At 41.6% G+C, this 22,045-nt stretch overlaps 3 protein-coding genes across 3 annotated transcripts; 2 read left to right on the top strand and 1 right to left on the bottom strand.

Annotated features, from left to right (window-relative positions):
• Positions 1-2,920: 2,920 nt before the first annotated feature.
• LOC128237920 (filaggrin-like) lies at positions 2,921-4,918 on the bottom strand. Its single transcript, XM_052953497.1, has one exon. It carries the CDS (start codon positions 4,916-4,918, stop codon positions 2,921-2,923), a length of 1,998 nt encoding a protein of 665 aa, XP_052809457.1.
• Positions 4,919-5,719: 801 nt separating this feature from the next.
• On the top strand, positions 5,720-7,055 carry LOC128238733 (natterin-4-like). Its single transcript, XM_052954933.1, has 2 exons — positions 5,720-5,875; positions 6,438-7,055. The coding sequence occupies exon 2, from the start codon at positions 6,439-6,441 to the stop codon at positions 6,871-6,873; it is 435 nt and encodes a 144-aa protein (XP_052810893.1). The 5' UTR covers positions 5,720-5,875; position 6,438; the 3' UTR covers positions 6,874-7,055.
• Positions 7,056-16,218: 9,163 nt separating this feature from the next.
• On the top strand, positions 16,219-18,515 carry LOC128238971 (natterin-4-like). The gene is made up of 2 exons (XM_052955343.1): positions 16,219-16,372; positions 17,847-18,515. Exon 2 carries the CDS (start codon positions 17,848-17,850, stop codon positions 18,280-18,282), a length of 435 nt encoding a protein of 144 aa, XP_052811303.1. The 5' UTR covers positions 16,219-16,372; position 17,847; the 3' UTR covers positions 18,283-18,515.
• The last annotated feature ends 3,530 nt before the right edge of the window (positions 18,516-22,045 follow it).

Raw genomic sequence — 22,045 nt, 5'->3', positions numbered from 1 at the left:
ACATAACTTGAAACCACCTACCAAATATGATACCCGGAAGTGGTTTTTTTTTTACCATAGACATAACGCAATACATGAAAACACTTTCAAATTGGCCATTAGAGTACATTTCTCAATTATCAGAGGCAGTTTGATAATGATGAATGATGAATGTTGTATGCAAAACATCATCGCTCTGGTGTCCGAGAATGCTCATGTACATGTAAACGCCATGATTGAAATTTATATGTATGTAAATAAACACATTTTCATGGTTTTGTGTACACATGTACTTTTGTGGAGAACTTGCTCGGAAAACTCTGTGCGGAGTATGCAATTTAGGTATGTAGGTATGTAACCACTAGCTGATCCAGAGGGGTGCACCCCCCCCCCCCCCAGAAAAAATCGTTCAAGTTTACTTTTTAGTTCAATAAAGGAGAAATAAAGTAATAAAATACGCCCAAAATGCACTATTTTGAACTAGAAATTGTTAAAATTGTCTTTGTGGCAAATCCCCAAACCTCCCTGCCTACAAATAAATTTAGGTTCTTGAGGAGGGTAGCAACACGAAAAGCTACGGCCCTAAGTTACGCCACTAACGTCATAGCATGATTCCGCCCCCTGGTAACCACCTTAAAACAGTGCATTGTATATTGAATTTGAATGTACCGGGTATGTACTTTCGTTAACGTGCACTTTCTGTGTATATATCTCTTTTTTAATGGCTATTTGCAAATAGTTCCGAACATGATGCCAAGTCAGTCAATCTTGGCCTGTCCCTTTTCCTATTGCACCAACGACCATCTTTGTAATGATATGGTGACCGCATTGATTGTTCATAACTATCACGTGACTGTCTCCGTTTAATTACGTAGGCTTCCGGGACTGCTCGGAATAATTCGTGAGTCGGCCATAGTGGATATCCTGGTTACCACCAGAAATAAAATATGGTCTAAAAATCGAGTGAATATCAGACCATCGGAGTGGAATCTTGAGACGAAATTTAGCACAACGCTAATATTTAGATGCCTTGTCAAGAGAGTTGTGTTATTTTTTGTTTGTTTTATATAACCCCATTTTTCGATGACAATATGACTTTAACCATGACCCTGTGTTTTATATTGTCAATGTCATGTTTTATATCGCCTGTGTAGTTGAGCATGTTCTGACTCATCGTGAAGTTTCATATACATGTACTGATTTTCTAAAAATATATCATCGTCAGATAACGTGTAATATAACCCATTAAAATGGAACTCCTATTTTGTCTAGTATACCATTTAATAGTCAATAATGCCTTTTGTAAAGGAAATTATTACTTTCGAACACTCATTCATTTCCTATCGTTTACCCACTTATTAATTTCCTGTTTATGAATAAACACGTGGACATTATTTCTTCAACATGAAAACATAGACTTAAACGTGAATATTACCCTAACATGAGTAATATAGGTCGACCTACCTAGCGAAATGTTTTGCAAACATAATATTATTATTATATGATTTTGGCAAAATATTTGACCAGTTTTCAAAGAATGCAAATGGTATTTCAACAAATACCCCTTCGTTAAAGATGCACTTTTACTCCCAAATAAGAGGTACCACAATTAATAATATTGTTTTAATATTCCAAAAAGGATGAACATATATCGAAAACAATGATTCTAATAAAGGATACCGAGCTTAATTTGAAATACGCATACAACATGGTATTTCTACCTTATGAGACTATAGAAGATCACATATAATATTTTAGCACTCACCAATCATTTAATATTTTTGCGCTTTCTGCTATTAAATTCACGGTTACAGTCTTGTTATCAGTAATCAATATTTTCCATAAATGCATTATTTAGTAAGTAGTTAAAGGTTCATCAGTCAAAATTGGTGTTTGTTATACATGTGTATGTATTGATTTTGAATAAGAGTATCACTTTAAATTTAATGAACGCCGGAACACAACAAAACATGTTGCAAATGAGAGGTCCATCTACCTCTACACGTATGGTGTCGCAAACTCTCCTATTACCCAAACTATATTATTTTGTATGCTGTTAGACTTGAAGCTGACTGCTGAAGAGAAGCAATGATTTAAGGTCACTGCTCCATAATTGCTTATTCATTTAATTGTTATTTTGCGTACATAACAAGTTTCGTTTTCATTCCTTTAACTGGAAGTTTCCTCTTACTCACCGGACAGGCATTTCTGGGATATAACGCCCCCCTAACGTTCCCCTGGCAGGTTATTGATGCGCAACAGTACGCCACTTCTTATTTCTCTAGCTATATCGTGTATGACAAGTGCAGAAGAATACACATTTTTTACAAATAACTTAAAATTAATTGCTAATGTTTTTTGAATTAAAAAAAAACGAAATAAATATACTTAAGATGCGCTGTTTCAGAGAAACTATTTGCGTAAACAATGAACTAAAATGACCTAAAAAAAACTGACGTAAGTAAACTTCGAACGCAAGATTCGACGATGTACAAAACAAATGCGTTGTCTACGTTATTTTCTACGCAATTGAAATACATAAGATATGCAAAATAAAAATGAAATCACATGGTCAGGTCAAGGTCGAAAAAAATTGATCCTTAGCAAGCCTATATACCGACTTCCTAGCTTACCCACGGGTCGAATTTTTCGATCCGGAGCGCAAACACCGTCCTATCTGAATAACTGGCCTTACTCGGCTAAAAGTAACAGCGTTTGTTCAAATTTAAAATCCTCACGGTGCTGGAGGTGTGGACTAATTTTGCTGGAGGTGTGCACCCGCGATGCTTGAAGTGTGCAACCACTGTGCTTGAGGTGTGCACCCGACGGTGCTAGAGGTGAAGACCCAAGTTGCTGGAGGTGTGCACCCGCGGTGCTTGAAGTGTGCAACCGCTGTGCTTGAGGTGTGCACCCGCGGTGCTAGAGGTGAAGACCCAAGTTGCTATAGGTGTGCACCCGCGGTGCTTGAAGTGTGCAACCGCTGTGCTTGAGGTGTGCACCCGACGGTGCTAAAGGTGAAGACCCAAGTTGCTGGAGGTGTGACCCCGCGGTGTTGGAAGAGTGCAACCGCGGTGTTGAAGGTGTGCACCCGCGGTGCTAGTGGTGTGGACCCTTGTTGCTTAAGTGTGCAACCGCGGTGTCGGAGGTGTGCTCCCCCGGTGCTGGAGGCGTGCATCCGCGGTGCAGAAGTTGTGGGCTCACTCGGGACTACAGACGTGCACCTGCTGTGCTGGGGGTGATGACCCGCGTTGATGGATGAGCGCATCCGGTGCTGAAGTTGTGCATACGGTGCAAAAGGTGTGCACACCGCGGTACTTGAGATGTGTAGTCGCAGTGCTAGAGGTCTGTTCCGGCGGTGCTCGAGGTGTGCTCCTGCGTTGCTGGAAGTGTGCTCCGGCTGGGCAATTGGTGTGCTCCGGCGGTGCTGAATGTCATTTCCGGCGGTGCTGGAGGTGTGCTCCGGCGGTGCTGGAGGTGTGCTCCGGCGGTGCTGATGGTGTGCACTGCGGTGCTGGAGGTGTGCACTGTGGTGCTGGAGGTGTGCACTGCGGTGCTTGTGGTGAGCACCGCGGTGCTGATGGTGTGCACTGCGGTGCTGGAGGTGTGCACTGCGGTGCTGGAGGTGTGCACTGCGGTGCTTGTGGTGAGCACCGCGGTGCTGATGGTGTGCACTGCGGTGCTGGAGGTGTGCACTGCGGTGCTGGAGGTGAGCACTGCGGTGCTTGTGGTGAGCACCGCGGTGCTGATGCTGTGCACTGCGGTGCTGGAGGTGTGCACTGCGGTGCTTGTGGTGAGCACCGCGGTGCTGATGGTGTGCACTGCGGTGCTGGAGGTGTGCACTGCGGTGCTGGAGGTGTGCACTGCGGTGCTTGTGGTGAGCACCGCGGTGCTGATGGTGTGCACTGCGGTGCTGGAGGTGTGCACTGCGGTGCTTGTGGTGAGCACCGCGGTGCTGATGGTGTGCACTGCGGTGCTGGAGGTGTGCACTGCGGTGCTGGAGGTGAGCACCGCGGTGCTGGAGTTGTGCACTGCGGTGCTTGTGGTGTGCTCTGGTGGTGCTGGAGGTGTGCACTCGCGGTGCTGGTGGTGTGCTCTGGCGGTGCTGGACGTGTGCATCCGCGGTGCTGGTGGTGTGCTCTGGCGTTGCTGGAGGTGTGCATCCGCGTTGCTGGAGTTGTGCTCCCGCGGTACTGGAGGTGTGCACCCGCGGTGCTGTAAGTGCGGTATTGCGGTGCTGAATGTTTGCTTTGGGGATGTGCATCTGCGGTGCTGAATGTTTGCTCTGGCGGGGTGCATTGCGGTGCTGAATGTTTGCTCTGGCGGTGTACATTGCGGTGCTGAATGTTTGCTTTGGCGGTGTGCAACAGCGGTGCTGAATGTTTGCTCTGGCGGTGTGAAACTGCGGTGCTGAAAGTGTGCACCTACGGTGCTGGAGATGTTTACCCTTGGTGCTGGAAGTGTGCTCCGGTGGTGCTAAAGGTTCGGACACGCGGTGCTGGAGGTGTGCAACCGCGGGGCTGAAGGTGTTCGCCCACGGAGCTGGATATGTGCTCCGGCGGTGGTGAAGGTGTGCGCCCGCGTTTCTGGAGGTGTAGACGCGCGATGCTGGAGGACTGCTCCGGCGGTACTGAAGGTATGGACACGCGGTGCTACAGGTATGCTTCGGCGATGCTAGATGCGTGCATCTGCGGTGCTGAAGGGGTGCTTTCCCGGTGCTGGAGGTGTGGACACACGTTGCTGGATGTGTGCTGCCGCGGTGCTGGAAGTGTGCAACCGCGATGCTGGAGTGTGACCAGCCGGTGTTGGAGGCGTGCACCCGGTGCTTGAAGCGTGCAACCGTGATGCTGGAGATGTGCTCACCCGGTACTACAGGTCCTGCTGTGCTGGAGGTGTGGGCCCGCGTTGATGGAGGCGTGCACCCGGTGCTAAAGTTGTGCATCCGGTGCAAGAGGTGTGCACCTGCGCTGCTGTAGACGTGTAGACGCGGTGCTGGTGGTGTGCTTCGGTGTTGCTGGACATGGCTCCGGTGGTGCTAGAGGTTAACACCCGCGGTGTTTAACGTGTGCACCTGCGGTACTTGAAGCGGATAGCCCCTGTGCTGATGGTATGCACCGGTGGGGCTGGAGGTGTGCAACTGCGGCTCTGGAGGTATGCTCCGGCGATGCTGGAGGTGTGCACTTGCGTTGCTGCAGGTCTGGTGCGGCAGTGCTGGACGTGTGCACTTTGTTGCTGGAAATGTGCATTTTGGTGCTGGAGGTTCACACCCACGGGGCTGGAGGTGTGTTCCCGCGATGCTGGAGGTGTGCACTTTGGTGCTGGAGGTGTGCATTGCGATGCAGGAGGTGTGCACCCGCGTTGCTGGAGGTGTGCTCCGGCGGTGCTGAAGGTTTGCTCCTATGGTACTGGAGGTGTGCACCCGCGGTGCAGGAAGTGTGCTCCGGCGGTGCTGAAGGAGTGCTCCGTCGTTGCTAGAGGTGTGAACCAGCGGTGCTGGAGGTGTGCAAGCGCGTTGCTGTAGGTGTACACCCACGATGCTTGATATGTGCTCCGGCGGCGCTAAAGGTGTGGACACGCGCTGGAGGTGCTGGAGGTGATTCTAGAGGCGTGCACTCGCGGTGCTAAAAGTGTGCTCTCCCGGTGCTGGCGGTGTGCGCCCGCGTTGCTGGAGGTGTGCACCGATGTTGAATGTGTGCATAATGATTTAAGTGTCGGCCAGGTTGTAACAATCACCTGTTATTTTAAAAGGAATGCCCAGCTGTATAACGCGGAAGTATTTATCTCAACCACATATTCGCTGAACGAAGAATATCGCATTACGATGTCGCCAACTAGGAAGAAAATTATTTTAGTTCAGTGTTTCAGACTGGTATCATCATAGTGGAATATAAAGTTTAAGGTAAGTTGTATGTTTTTCTAGGTGAATTTTATTCACAATATACCAGCAACAAATTGTCGATACAGCTTGAGCATCTTAAAACAAGATTAAACTTAGCTCACTGTTTTTGTTTTGGTTAATTTGTGTCATACATGCAATTACATTAAATGTATTTTAGACTATAAAATAAAGATCAGGTGTGTGCCCGATGCGTGCTTCCCCGGTGCTGGAGGCGTGCTCCCCCGGTGCTGGAGGCTTGCTTCCCCGGTGCTTGAGGCGTTCTCCCCCCGGTGCTGGAGGCGTGCTCCCCCCGGTGCTGGAGGCGTGCTCCCCCGGTGCTGGAGGCTTGCTCCCCCGATGCTGGAGGCTTGCTCCCCGGTGCTGGAGGCGTGCTTCCCCGATGCTGGAGGCGTGCTCCTCCGGTGCTGGAGGCGTGCTCCCCCGGTGCTGGAGGCGTGCTCCCCCCGGTGCTAGAAGTCCATAATTATACAACTCTCGAGAAATTTGCACCAGGAAACTAATAATTGGAATTGATAGAATTAAAAATTAACTAAATAAAAATAAATTTATTGTATGTTGACAGAATGGCAGTTTGGCAGTCCTGTTCCGGGGGAAATATCCCTCCATCCGCTGTGAGGGCCGGATATGAGGCAGATGGCCAGCCACTTTTTGTCGCCCGGGCGCGAATGAGCGATGGCGCAATGACGCCAGGCAAGGCCAGCCGCAAACTACCAGGAGCTCATATCCCATGGGGAGGCAAAGAGAACATCGTGCAAAACTATGAAATCCTCGTACAACCAGTGGACGCCGTCGGGCACTATGAGTGGCAGCGTTGCCATGGCGGCAGTGTTCCCCATAATGCCTTGTCGACGGACAGAGGAATGTACGTAGCCCGCTGCCATCATGAAGGCGGTTTGGTTCCATGCAAAGTACACATTGACCACGGCTGCGCGTATATTCCGTACGGAGGCGAGGAACGGAGCTGCAGCGAATACGAAGTGTTCTGTCGCGTCAAATAGCGACACCTGGCGTTCGCTTCAACTGAAAATATACTGACATACTGTCATGCATAAGGAAATAATTGACAGACGTTTGTGATAGTATCCGTGGGTTTATTTTCAGAGTTTTAATGTTAAATGAAAATTTATATTATTTCATACTGGAGAGTATATGTATGTTACAATAACGCTGATGCAGTAAAGTTGTTGTTTTTTATTCAGACCACTTTCATGAGTACCCACTCATTGCTAATCAAGGCTTTCAAATAACACATGTTGAACTTAATTAGAATGACGTAGTAGTTTTGGACCTAGTTAGTACATAAACATAGATTCAAAACTCCAGTTTCCCCTGTTAAGTGTTTGAATGGCTTTACTCCTTGATGAAAGGAAGTATTTTGCTACTGGTTTACATTGTTAATGTTGCATTATAACACTAATTAAGAAAACTATGGACAAGGCACAATCATGGATACTTCACTTATCTTAGTACAAGCATGTGAGCTACGTAATAGTAAGATGACATGAAGTATCATATTAATGATTAGGAATGGGCGGAGTGAGCGAATTGAATGAGTGGCAGTAGGTGGACCTTTTTTATTCGAACACGTACTTAAACTTTCACCAAACCAAAAGGGGTAATGTATATCCACATTATATTGACTACATGTAGGCTTCCCTTAGCAGCATCTTCGTATTCAATGTCACAAGTGGTGTTGAAAACAACGAAACTTAGTACTCGAAAGAGCGAGAATTAGTCGCAAGATGTGCGTATTTGCTAACCATAGTTGGTGGCTACTCTAGGTGCATATCTTGAAACAGTACTTGGTGGTACTGAAAAAGCGTGTATTAATAAAGCAAGCCGTGTTTTTTTTGCTACCTTGGTGGCGAATAAGCGACCGTTTGATGTAGTATGCTGGTGGTGTATACACACATCGTGTTTCGTGATGCTTTGAAACCTCATGAGCAAACACTCATATATGGTGCCACCTTGGTGGCATACAATCAATAATCCGTTTTTATGTGTGTCATGTTATTCCAACTACGGTGACAGCGGGCCGACTAATAAGCGTACGTTAAGCCACTGTTTGTGCCCAAACGCGAATGCAAGATGGCATTATTATATCGTTATCCACCTTTTCCCTTGTGCGCATGGTCCATGGGGCTGCGCTGCGGAAAACGTGATGTATATTTACGAAATACTTGTTCAACCCATGGACGCCTTCGGTCATTATGTGTGGCGGCGTTATTCCGATGGCTATGTTCCCGATACTGCCTTGTCGACGTACAGGGTTATATACGTGGCCCATGTGTTACCACGAGGGTAGCCTAGTGTCTGATAAGCCTCACAACGATGATGGCTTTTTACGGACACGAAGAACATCGTGGCGTTGGTAAGGACTCTTCTGCCAAGTAGTCAGATTGTCAGTCGCTGAGGGTCGCATGTTTCGTGCACGTGTGTTGTGTTGATATTTCGAAAATAAAATTTTACATTTAAGTGTGAAAAATAACTATGATAACGAGTGCATCAACGTTTAATTGCATCTTCATAACGCTCATTGGCTTGAGAATATTCTTTCCTTGAAGTAAGACTCCTAGCTGGTTAAATAAACATCGAAACTTAATATATAGAGAGGAAATTGTTCCTTGAAAACGCTCATCAAATGTCTTTCATAAAACCAGTAATTCGGTTCCTGTTTCAAGTGTTTATTATTCCACAATAAACACAAGGAAGTCATTGCTTTAAATGAATGCATAGCCTTAAACGTAAACATATAGATATCCATATTATGAATTGTTTAAGGTAATCATCTCAGTGTGATAAAAAAGACTATACTTTATTCGATGCGTGTTTAAGTGCAAATTGTTTGACATTTTTCAAAATATAATGCGGCTTTGTTTAGTTTCTGAAAACACAAAAACATGTCTGAAAGGATATATGGTTCAGGGGCGGTTCAAGGATTTGACGTTAGATGGGGAGTCCCTCCGAACCTAAATTGATTTTATTTAAAGTGATGGCAGGGGGGGGGACTCCCCCACGAAAGTTAAAACATTTCCTACTCCTAAAAGGTGCATTTTTGGCGTGTTTTTGTTCATCTTTATTGAACTAAAAAGTAAAGTTGGACGATTTAAGGGTTGGGGGGGGGGGGGGCGCCTCCCCCTGGATCCGCTAATGTGTTCTGTATATAAAAAAATAGCGAAAGGTTACACCTTATTTAAGCCTTCTTTAGAATTAATATGCAGAAACACAACCAGTGAAGTTATGCAAAGCGAACAGTCGTTGTGCATTTTATTTACATACAAAGATTTAAGTGAATTATATTATATTCTAGTTCTATGTGATTGGCCTTAGACATCCATAACACTCTATCATTTACCCACAAGGAATACGGTGTACCCAACAGGTAATAAAGAGGATGCAAAACAAAGCGTGTACGCATATTTTACGACCTGTACTCGTACTTTACCTCGTATACTCGTACTTTACCACATGTGCTCGTACTTTACCACCTGTACTCGTACTTTACCACCTGTACTCATACTTTACCACCTGTACTCGTACCTTACCTCGTGTACTCGTACTTTACCACCTGTACTCGTACTTTACCACCTGTACTCGTACTTTACCACCTGTACTCATACTTTACCACCTGTACTCGTACTTTACCACCTGTACTCGTACTTTACCACATGTGCTCGTACTGTACAATGTTTATGTGTACTTTACAACGGTAATGCGTATTTAACAACGTATACGCGTACTTCACAATGTGTTTGCGTACTTAATACCGTGTATGCGTACTTTACAATGTGTTTGCGTACTTTACAATGTGTTTGCGTACTTATAACTTGTTTACGCTCTTTACATCGTGTAAGCGTACTTTATAACGTGTATGCGTTTTTTTACAACGTGTATGCGTACTTTACATCGTGTATGGGTACTCTACAATGTGTACGCATAATTAACAACGTTTTCGCGTAACATTTACAACGTGTACGCGTCCCTTACAACTTGTACGCGTAATAAACAACATGTACATGTACTTTACAGCGTGTAAGCGTATTTAACAACGTGTTCGTGTACTTTGCAATGTCTCTTTAAGCTCCTACTGGTATTCTCATTGATATTCGCATAAATATCTCCTTACTCAAGATTCGTGACATGCCAATTTTCAACATGTAAAATTTATACATACCTGTGATGTAGCCAACAAAAGGAAGTTTACATTCACACACATCTGTGTGACGTAGCGCACAAAAGTAGTCCAGATTTACACATATCTATGTGACGTTGCTCACAAAAAGTAGTCCACATTTACACTAGTCTATAATAATAGACGTGTTATACCACGGCGGGCAATCATTGGAGCTATAACATTTTGTTATGTGTTGAAAATTCTTCAACGCGTCTTCCGTTATAGTGCCAATGAGTCGAATATGGATGTTAACAGTGAGTATGGTTTCTTATTTTTCATTTTAGAGGTGTATACGAGTAAATTAAAAAAAATGGAGAATGTAGTTCCACAGAGGAATGGATATGAGTTGTTCTAAATGTAAAAGTTCTGAATAAAATTTAAAATCTGATCGTCTAGAACTTGCATAGCTTGCTAGTCGTTAGTGTTGACAACGTAAAAATCTGGATTTTCGTGAGAATTGTTATCGTACCTTAGGTTTAAGCAATTTCGTTACATGTGTGTGGCTTTTTTATTGACAAAAGGTTGCCTCGTTACAAATTTTAGAACTTTATTTGTTATACTTGCTGCACTATGCTCGATTTTTTTTAACGTTGTGGTGCCAATGAATAGGTTGTGGTGCATATGAATTGTAATTTAGTAGAAAACGAATTGTGAAAAAACTTTTTCAATTTCATAACTGAATTAATATCATTTTCGATCATTTTAATGTATGACCAACTACCACACTGCTTCGCGAACTTTAAGGTTAATTTGGTGTCTAATAAATTAATACTTGATTGCAAATGATCGTCTTAATTCTAATTCTGTATTTCCAGGTATTGTAAGGCAAATATCTAACGATTATGTTTATATATTTTCAGATGGGTGTCTTTAAAGGGAAAAGAAGGCGGGGCTATTCATGTCGAGAAAAAATCACTCCGTAGCTTAAAATTTGCATGAAAAAGTATTTTACAGTCAATCACCCAAATTAACAAGCACTCCCTTGCCATCTCAGAAAAAAAGATTCCTCGGCCTTGCAGCAGTGGAAAAAAGATAGTTACTAAACTGCACGGTTTCTTTCGCCGATAATACATGCTGAAATATCTACCCACAAAAGTGAAATCATCCAATGCAAACGGAGGAATCTTTTTCTCTGAGATGGCAAGGGAGTAAACATTATCTGGTAATATTTCTTGTTTTTTCTGAGATTTTATATACGCAATATGCTTAAACCCGGAATCCCTATCGGAATAACTACCCACATTTAATGCAGAACAATTTGTACGTGAAGGATTTGCCATATCAAAAATCTTAAAAATAAATTTGTCAACGTACAATTATTTGGACTACAGTTACACATACTTGTGTGACGTAGCACACAAAAGGTAGTCCACAGCTGACCCTTCAAGTATTGTTTTGTAACCTCTCTTACCTAGACATCACCATGTAGACGGTCTATTTACTATGCACAATGTCTTACAGGTAATATGTTCCGAATTAAATAAATGCAAATGATCATATCTGAGCTCTGGCATTGGTCACCATTTAACAAGAACGTAATGGAGCAAACGTCAATGCTCGTGAATTATTTCAGCGAGAGATATGTGCTTTATATGCATGTGCATTTTGTCTCCGGAAACATGTTCACCAAGTTGCATTTGACTATCTTGGAAGAGTTTTACTGCAATGACCAAGATTAAAGTTTATGTTCGACGACGACGCCATCACGACACCAAAGCTATGACAATACACCGACATGTTTATGAAACACAGTTGATAAACGACGAAGGACAGAAAAAAAAATTGAAACAAATAAATATCTGTCTTTGTTCCAAACAAAAAAAAACTATGATTGTCATAAACAATGGTCTATGAGGGTTGTTTATCGCTAACTTTAATATCATATACTTACACAACTAATATAGAACTTTACAAACATGCCAAATAGAACAAGCGTGACATTTTGAGTGTTGAAAGATTTCTCTATTTCACCAAGTGGCCAATTTCTTATACTCTGGGACTTCGGTTCGAACTTAAGCTGAAACAGACACGAACATTTTAGTAAAGATAATATACAATTTAAGAAAAAAAAGCCGTTATTTCAAACTTTTGACTTGGTGAGCTAGGTCTAAAGATATGGCTTCAATTATGTTCGTGGTTCTAGACAATTTGAACAACGTCAATTACTAATGAACTTGACCTAGATTTCACACATGCGCACATTTTACCAAGTGTGATGAAAATAAAGTGAACTTTGACCTTTATGTATTTACCGAAATATTTGACCAAACCTCCTTCTTTTGAACTGACGTGGCCCAAAAGCGAAATACATGTAGTTGGCATACTTTCAAAAAAGGAAAATATGTTGACAGGTTCCATGAATATTGGATTTATATTTTGCCATTCAAACGTCCAATCATTTTCTAACACTTTACCAGGGCCGGTATACACCAAACATCAGGGACTTTCTTTTTAATTAGTAATAAATGTCTCATAACCATTGCTGACCTAGACTGAGTAGAAAACATAAATACAAGCTGAAAGTAAGTATAATTGGAAACGAATATCCAAAATATCATTGGCGATTAACTGCACTAGATGTTGAAATATACCTACTTTGAAAATGAAAGACGGAACTATGTACCATCTTTACATAGCAATCATGTCAATGCTAAACGTTTTCAACGAAAGATGAGTGACAACTATTGTTTAAAGCTTATTGATTGTATTTAAAACATTAACAAAGCCCACATAGCACTGCAGCCTGACCTGATCGTTTTTCTTTTGAAATAGTTTGCTTTAATTTCTATAACAAGTGTAATGCCTATTAAGTTTGTTTTTATACATTCTCATTTCAAATACTATATAAATATATGCTATAAAATCTGACCCCGAAAGCCAGCTTTATTAGTTTATTAATTGCTTTACATTATAATATGTCATATAAGTTTATATAATATCTACCTTTATGAACATGTAAATGTGAAAATAAACCTTAAAGCTTGATGAAGGACAGGTGGATCATCGTTGGATACCCCCGTTACTCTTTACACTACTGCCATATGCTTCGTTGTGTCCCACGGACGATTCGGCCAGGAAAAAACCTCGTAACCATGAATAACAATGAGGCAGTTTCATTGCTTTCGCATTGAAACCTCACCGGTAATCTGACTCTCTCATATGCACTCATATATATGAACAAGTATTCTGGCGAGAGCCCAAATTGAACTCGGTCTGCCTGATCACTATTTATTTTAAACCAGCCACGTAGACAACTCGCCTGCAGAAACATTTGACAGTACAGTGTCATTGAAGAGTATTACATTATAACATTCGAGTTTGTTAGAAGAAGAGTTGTCTCTCCTGCCTCATGCGTATTCCTACAAACGAGATTTTGTCAGTCAATTTTCCTGTGGTATGAATAAAGTGTATAGGAAGGACCATGCTTTCCGACGTTGCAGACGGACAAACACTAAGTATCTTACTTACAATGAGTACGTTTTGCTAAAGTATACTATGTTGTTATGAGTTATATCAAATGGCACGATTATTGGAAAATGACTTGTGTGTCTGATTTAAATATAAGATGTGTTGTGTGGTTTTGGAATGAAACATTAAAGCGACATAAGACAGCGAAATGTTAGTCTTGGTGTTTCATATGTTCACACCAATACCATCAGTATCGCATAATTGAACAATATTAACAACACGCAATTATGTTAAAAAATATTTAATAATTAGTATTGATAACTATAAAAATATGATATGAAGAAGTAAATTGGACTTTTTTATAGCTAAAATATGTTCAAACTAGACATAGAAAAACACTGCTAGAAAATCAGCACTGTTAGCTATAACCTGATTGTAGCATTGGTATAGTGTAACAGTAACATAGTGACGTTATATATGTGTATGTATTAATATCATTATAATTAATATTGTGTAGCGTAACCGCATCCTTGCACTATTACTGCCCTTTGTTCGAAATTGGCCATTTGCGTAAACAAAGTCTGTCGGAAGGTTTCAAAGGTTAGTTTGACACTTAAGACTTATTTATTTCGTACAAGAAATTTATTAGCGACAAGAATGATTTAAGTACATTTAAGGAATCATGTTTAACTTTACTTATTAACCGGGAGTTGTTTTAATAGTGAGTATTAGTAAAAATAGAGGTGTCTTCCTACAAGTTTTCGAAAAGTGAAGTTATATTTTTTACCCATATCAACAATGAACTCGTCCGCCCGGGAGTATACTAGCGCGTCGCTCACCCGAAATATATACATGTATATCTATGGCGGATCCGTGGTCTAGTGGTAACACACTTGACCATCAAACCCGGTTCGATTCCCCGTCGCATTACTAAACAATACTAATCCTCTACCGGGAGGGACGTTTTCTGGGGGTCCCGTGTGACGGTGCTATACACTAGTGCCCGTTAAAGAACAAGGGTAGCTCTAACCAGGGTTACATTCTGTCTGTGCACTATGCTCCAATAATCTAAAATGACTAACAAGCTTAAGAGAGCACTCGCCGAATGTGCAAGGCCCGAGTGCGAGTTTAAAAAATCTTACACACAAACAAAAATAGTTATTCTGCGTATGACCGCCGTCGAGGTAACTTCAAGCAGTAAACCGGAAAGGCTATACATAAGATTATTGACCTTCTACTACGTAGAGCCATTCGGAACTCCTCGGCCATTTTTATCGAAAACAACCGCGGATATATATGGACGGTTTACATACTCAGAAATCGGTTTGTTTAAGTCCGCTGCAAGTAGATCGCGTAGTAGATCGCGTAGTAATATAATTTAGCAGTTAAACTTAATATTTTAACTCCTTGGAATCTTTTGGAATTATGTTTGCAATACTACACGTCACTGGCAATCAATTTAAATTACGATCAATAAATACAAGCACAAAACAGTACATTTAATTAGTGATATAATTAAAAGGATTACGAACTACTTCTACTAATATACCGGCATACATCCAAGGTCGTTTTCGATAAAAATGGCCGAGGAGCTCCGAATGACGTAGAGCATTGCGATCAAGTATGGTGAACGGAGCTGGTGGTCTGAAAGTCTAGTAAGCTTCTTACCTGTCATCGGTGTTAGTCACAGGGCACTGCGATCTGTGTGCTGACAATGGTTCAGGCGAGTACGGTCATAGACCCATTTGGCAACACATGTTCATATACAATGGCAACAAACGCACCAATAACACAATAAACACAATTTATGCAAAAAGAATGATATAAATAAATTATAATAATAAATACATTTATATAATTATACAAATATAGAGAGGTGCAGTAATAATTAATATTTATCTTGGTCTTCATAAGAGCACTTGATTCAGTTACTGTGTAATTCTTAACAAACAAATAAATGAAAATTACAACAAACCTATACAAATTACATGGAATATAAAGTATACATAAATATACCGGCACTGCGGCGCCACCTGGAAGGTAAAAACACGGCCCATTTCCCCGGCTATCCCCGGTATACCCCCGGACCTGTGTGTGTATGGGGGGGGGGGTACAATTGACTGGTGCATAATGGTTTTGATTGCGGTTTATTCCATCTACCTGTTTCAATGCTTAATCTGTGTGAGGATAGCCGCAATTCAGACATAGACTTACGGAACTTTGTAACATTCAATATTTTGAGGTATGGCTGGAGTCTAAAACTTGACATTGATGTAACATACCGATCATTCTGCAATCGTTTGTTTTTACTCGGCTCTCATTCAAATCAGACTGAAAAGTTCAGACAAGCATTTCAAAATATAAGAGTCAGGTTTTTTTATGAAATCTAAGGGTACATTGTATCCAGTGACTATATAATATTCTTATATGCACTAGTAATTAGAGATTGTTAAGCGTATTTGGTATTTTGTTAAGATGCAAACCATACACTAAATACCGGAAGGTGCAATTCACATACCTGTAATAAATCTATACTTGTGTTACTTTTATGCACAACTAAAGAATGCCTTTAATTATTCAAGAATATCCATGTTTGCGATATGAAACTTGAACCCGAATGAAAGAGACACACTCATAGCATCAGATTGCCTATCCCCCAAATACGGAAGTATAGTTAATATTAATTACTTTAAGCATAATTTAAGGCGATTCATTTTATATGTTCGATTGAGTGCTACTGGCCGTTTTAAAAGAGTTCCTTTCACAACCACACGATCTCTATCCATAATCTATTTTTTTTTCTTGCGGCCTTAGTCGCTGAACGAGTAATATAAACGCGGGACGCTCTGGCCAGTTATCAAAAAGGAATCAGTATCTTCAGTGAATTTATATGATATTGAATATTTTGCTTTAAGGTAGGTTGGTTTTATTGTTCTTGTTTTGTTTGACTTGCTTATTTCTATTATCAAATTTCCTATTTTTCGCTGTTTTTCTTATTCATAGTTTGTGTAAATGTATCTTCATGCAATAAACGATGGATAAGTTGAAGACCTTAATAATTTAAAACTAAACTAGATTAATAATAACGGCACTCAAACACTAAACTTGATGAAACTACATTAAAACTCATAGTAAAATGGATTAGAACTTATAAAGAGATTTTGTGACAATACAGTCTAACCCCGTTGGCTCGAACTCAAAGGGACCGGCGAAAAATACCTCGAGCTTCGAAAATTCGAGCCAAGCGGGATTGTTTACCATCAGTTTAAAGAAATCGGTCCTTTACATTTAGTTCGAGTCAACGAGGAATTCGAGTCAAGCGAGTTCGAGCCAACGGGGTTTTACTGTATTTGCATTGGCGTAGCTCAACGTAAGCACTAAAGAACCGTCTTACATTTCCTTTAAGTATTCCATGTCTATAAATAGACAGTCACACTTACAATGCATTTTTTTTAATTTCAGTTCTAAGTAGCACTCGGTCGTTGACTTATACATACATACGGCATATCCAATACTATTCATCATGTATAGCATTCAAACATCAAAACAAATACAAATTTGAGTTAAAAAGCATCTACATGATCCTCAAGAAATCGTATTCTGTTAATATAGTCAGTTGAAGAAGCAAATATTATTATCTTACACTTATAAACACGCACATACCAAAAAACGATGCTCTTAGATAATACTTAATGCTGATCCAATCAATCTACCGTATTTAAACTCACAATATTATTAATTCAACAGGTTTTTTTTTTTAATCTGGACCCGTTTAGTCAAACGTTTCGAAGCTGAATGACTTTTTAGCGCCTAAAACTACCAGAGTTGAACCAACATCACGCCACCTACTGGACATTACACCAAATCGAGGAAAAATGATTGTCTCCTTATTCATAATTTCAAATGTAGAAAATTGTATTTAAAACCGAAAGGGTACTTTTTGTGGTTGTGTGTTTTTGCGTACGTGCATGTGTTTTTTGCATGCATGCGTGTGTGAGTTCGTCGGAGTGTGTGTTGTTGTTTTATTCCAATATGTAGTGAAAAACGCACCTATGCACATCCTGCATTACACTTATTCGCGGTGAATATACCCCCAGAACCCTTTTATAAAGCGGGTCTGTACATCAATTCACGTTCTAGCATCAACCCTGATTGTGTTAACCTTATGCAATATATTATAGTGTGTGCTTTTTAAATTAAACTAAGTGTATGCATGAGAACGTTTTTGTTTTGTTTTTAAACCACGAAGAAACATGTTTTAAGCGCGAGGGACAAGTTTTGGATTTCCAACTTACAATGTTCCTTTATATGCATTTAAATATTCAAAACAAGAATCATATTATAAACACCGCCGAATTCGCTAACAATGAATATATTTTCTGTTGACAGCATGGCCGTTTGGAAATCTTGTTCTGGCGGAAGTATCCCGCCATCCGCAGTGAGAGCCGGATACGAGGAGGATGGACGCCCGCTTTTTGTCGCCCGTGCGAAAATGGAGGATGGCACAATGACGCCTGGCAAGGCCGGCTGCCATCTACCGGGCGCGCATATCCCGTGGGGCGGCAAGGAGATCATCGTGCAGAACTACCAAATCCTCGTTCAACCCGTGAACGCCATTGGTCATTACGAATGGAAACCTTGCTCCGGCGGCCATGTTCCTCAAAATGCCCTGTCGACGGACAAAGGAATGTACGTGGCCCGCTGCCATCAAGAAGGTGGTTTGGTTCCATGCAAAGTACACGTTGATCACGGCTGCGCGTACATTCCATACGGAGGCGGGGAGCGGAGCTCCAGCGATTACGAAGTCTTCTACCGCGTCAAATAGTTTGTCAGACGAAGGCTCTGTTCGCTTGTATACAGAAACGTGTGGTGTATTGATAGTTATAAAATTAAAACCTATTGTCATACAATTGTAATAATGTGAGGAATCAAACCAGACACAATACGATAAGTAGACGCTATGAATGGATAAGCGTGTTTATTTTCAGACTTCTGATATACAATGAATACTAATATTAGTTCATACAGGCAAGTAAACTTATGTTAAAATAAAGCTGTTGCAGTTTCGTTTTTCTTTCTTCAGACCACTTTCATGGGTACCCACTCATTGGTGATCAAAGGATTTCAAATACACATAATGTTTTATTCTAGTTTACATGGTAGTTTTGGACTTAGTAAGTACTTTAACATAGATTTAAACCCCCAGTTTCCCCTGCTGTTTGTTTGAATGGCTTTGCTCCTTGATCATAGGAAGTATTTTGCTACTGGTATACATTGTTTTCGTAATAGTTAGATGACATGAAGTAAATTTCTAATGAATAAGATTGGGGGGAGTGAGCGTAGGTTTACTTCAGGTCATCTAACTGACTTAGAATATACATACTGATCATTGACAAAATCTGACACTGGGTGTGTATCGGATGATTGACAGTAGGCGGACCTTTAAACACCCGCGAAAGGTGAAATTCTTAATGATTTAACTCTAGTACATAATGATTGACTGTCTGCACTTTCATTGGCTTTAAATGTAGGTTGTATTCTAAATTGCATTATAGAAATAATTAAGACAACTATGGACAACCCACAAGCGTGAGTACTTAATTTATCTTAGTACATGCATGTGGGGTGCATTAAACTAATCAATGTGCATTATACTAGGCTACACTCACATTCACAAAAGCTTTAAACTGACTCTTTATTTTCGAGTATAGTTTAATTAAAAGCGCTATAAATGCTAGAGTCACAATTGCTAAATTCCGCCGGCCGATTTTAGACATCGGCAGAGTCGTGATGTTGGCTGCCGCCGGTCGATATTTTACACATCGCTGAGAGCAGTCACATATAACTGCCAACAAAATGCCGCCTGTCGGCGGCAGTTGGTTTCAAAGGCTCGCGGGAAACGTGACACCCCAAAATATCCGGCAAGTGGCAGTTAGGTGGCAGGGCGGCGGCAGCTAGAATTGAACTGCCACCGCCCTGCGATCTGGCGGGGGACAGCCCGTTTACAACTGCCGCCGGCCGGCGATTGAGCGATCTAGCTGCCATCGCTCTGCGCCCGCCCGATATCTGACGGTGGCAGGCCGATTTCCGGTTGATTATGTATGGTAATAGTCAATTCATTATAAACTAATGTCTGGTAGTCTGAAATCGGCAGATCGCAGTCCTGCCACCTACCGACATTGACTGCCGCCTCCCAGCCTCCGCGCTGCCACCGGCTGATATATTGAAATCGGGCGGTGGCATGTCGGTGGCAGAGCGGTGGCAGGCCGGGTGCTGGAGAGTGGCAGTTAGTTTCTAGCAGTCACCGGCCGATTTTTGTAGACTCTTGAGGTCTCGAGCCTGCCACTTGCCTGCCACCGCGCGAACAAAAAATGCGCCCGTCCTGCCACCTGCCGATTTGCAAAAATAGAAAAAATCGCCACGACGTCGCCAGAAATTTAACTTTTTCTTAAAATCTCAGCTGCTTAAAATGCCGACTGCCGCCGGCCGATCGTTACTGCCGCAGTCCTGCCACCGGCCGATATTTAGTGAAAACTGGCATTTACAACGTCGGCCGGCGGCATTTAGTGATTTGTGACGACAGCATTTTAGGCTAGTGTGTTGTCACCCTTGCGCCTTTTTTCCGAACACGTACTTAAACTTTCACCGAAACAAACGTGGTAATGAATACCACAGAGACTTGAATGTATGATTCAGACACCAACAGCTGCCCCTGGCTTACTTTAAATAGTTGCCTGTGGCCTCAGCTGGGTAAAATCAGTCTTGATCCTGAAGATGAAAAAACAACAACATTTTATGGGCTGCTTATCACGTCATGGGACACAATACAGCTATTAATCATGATTTGACGACGATATTTCAACCTTCTATAAAATCTAAAAATCCACAAGGGTTATATAATTGACAAGAGAAGAAACTCTCCAAAACACAATTCGTCATGAAAACGGTAAACGTCCAGTTCAGACATGACTTGTAGCTAATATACCAATCCTAAGCATATCACTACGTTCTGCGCTAAGAATAATCATTTTTACATCGAAATGACACAAACATCTTACCGGGTATTCCAAATTGTAGCAGGAATCCAATTAAAAATATATATATTTTTAATTATTTTATATACTCACTATCGGCAATATTTCGCCATCACACAGGTCTTTTCGACTAATTCTACTGCTGTTATGAGCGCCTTAAATGATCCCGATAATATCATCGTATCATCGGGATCATTTCAGGCTCTCATAACAGCAGTAGAATTAGTGATGGCGAAATTTTGCCGATAATGTGTATATTTGTATTATTTGCCTTTTCTTTAAATGCCTTGTCGATGTACAGGGTTATATACGTGGCCCACTGTTACCACGAGGGTAGTCTAGTGCCTGATAAGGCTCACAACGACAGCAGCTTTTTACGGACACGAACAACATCGGTGGTTAGCAGTTTCCTGACAAGTAGTCAGATTGTCAGTGGCTTTGGTTAGGAGTTTTCTGAGAAGTAGTCAGATTGTCAGTGGCTTTGGTTAGGAGTTTTCTGAGAAGTAGTCAGATTGTCAGTGGCTTTGGTTAGGAGTTTTCTGAGAAGTAGTCAGATTGTCAGTGGCTTTGGTTAGGAGTTTTCTGAGAAGTAGTCAGATTGTCAGTGGCTTTGGTTAGGAGTCTTCTGACAAGTAGTCAAATTATCAGTGGCTTTGGTTAGGAGCCTTCTGACAAGTAGTCAAATTGTCAGTGGCTTTGGTTGGGAGCCTCCTGACATGTAGTCAAATTGACAGTGGCTTTGGTTAGGAGCCTTCCGACAAGTAGTCAGATTAACAGTGGCTTTGGTTAGGAGCCTTCTGACAAGTAGTCAGATTGTCAGTGGCTTTGGTTGGGAGCCTTCTGACAAGAAGTCAAATTATCAGTGGCTTTGGTTGGGAGCCTTCTGACAAGTAGTCAAATTATCAGTGGCTTTGGTTAGGAGCCTTTTGACATGTAGTCAAATTGACAGTGGCTTTGGTTAATAGCCTTCTGACATGTAGTCAGATTGTCAGTGGCTTTGGTTGGGAGTCTTCTGACAAGTAGTCAAATTATCAGTGGCTTTGGTTGGGAGCCTTCTGACAAGTAGTCAAATTATCAGTGGCTTTGGTTAGGAGCCTTTTGACATGTAGTCAAATTGACAGTGGCTTTGGTTAATAGCCTTCTGACATGTAGTCAGATTGTCAGTGGCTTTGGTTGGGAGTCTTCTGACAAGTAGTCAAATTATCAGTGGCTTTGGTTGGGAGTCTTCTGACAAGTAGTCAAATTATCAGTTGCTTTGGTTAGGAGTCTTCTGACATGTATTCAAATTATCAGTGACTTTGGTTAGGAGTCTTCTGACAAGTAGTCAAATTATCAGTGGCTTTGGTTGGGAGCCTTCTGACAAGTAGTCAAATTATCAGTGGCTTTGGTTAGGAGCCTTTTGACATGTAGTCAAATTGACAGTGGCTTTGGTTAATAGCCTTCTGACATGTAGTCAGATTGTCAGTGGCTTTGGTTGGGAGTCTTCTGACAAGTAGTCAAATTATCAGTGGCTTTGGTTAGGAGTCTTCTGACAAGTAGTCAAATTATCAGTTG

Source organism: Mya arenaria, chromosome 6, assembly GCF_026914265.1.
Source record: "Mya arenaria isolate MELC-2E11 chromosome 6, ASM2691426v1".
NCBI classification, from domain to species: Eukaryota; Metazoa; Mollusca; class Bivalvia; order Myida; family Myidae; genus Mya; species Mya arenaria.
The sequence above is the reverse complement of the archived record's forward strand: the minus strand, read 5'-3'. Positions and strand labels throughout refer to the sequence as shown.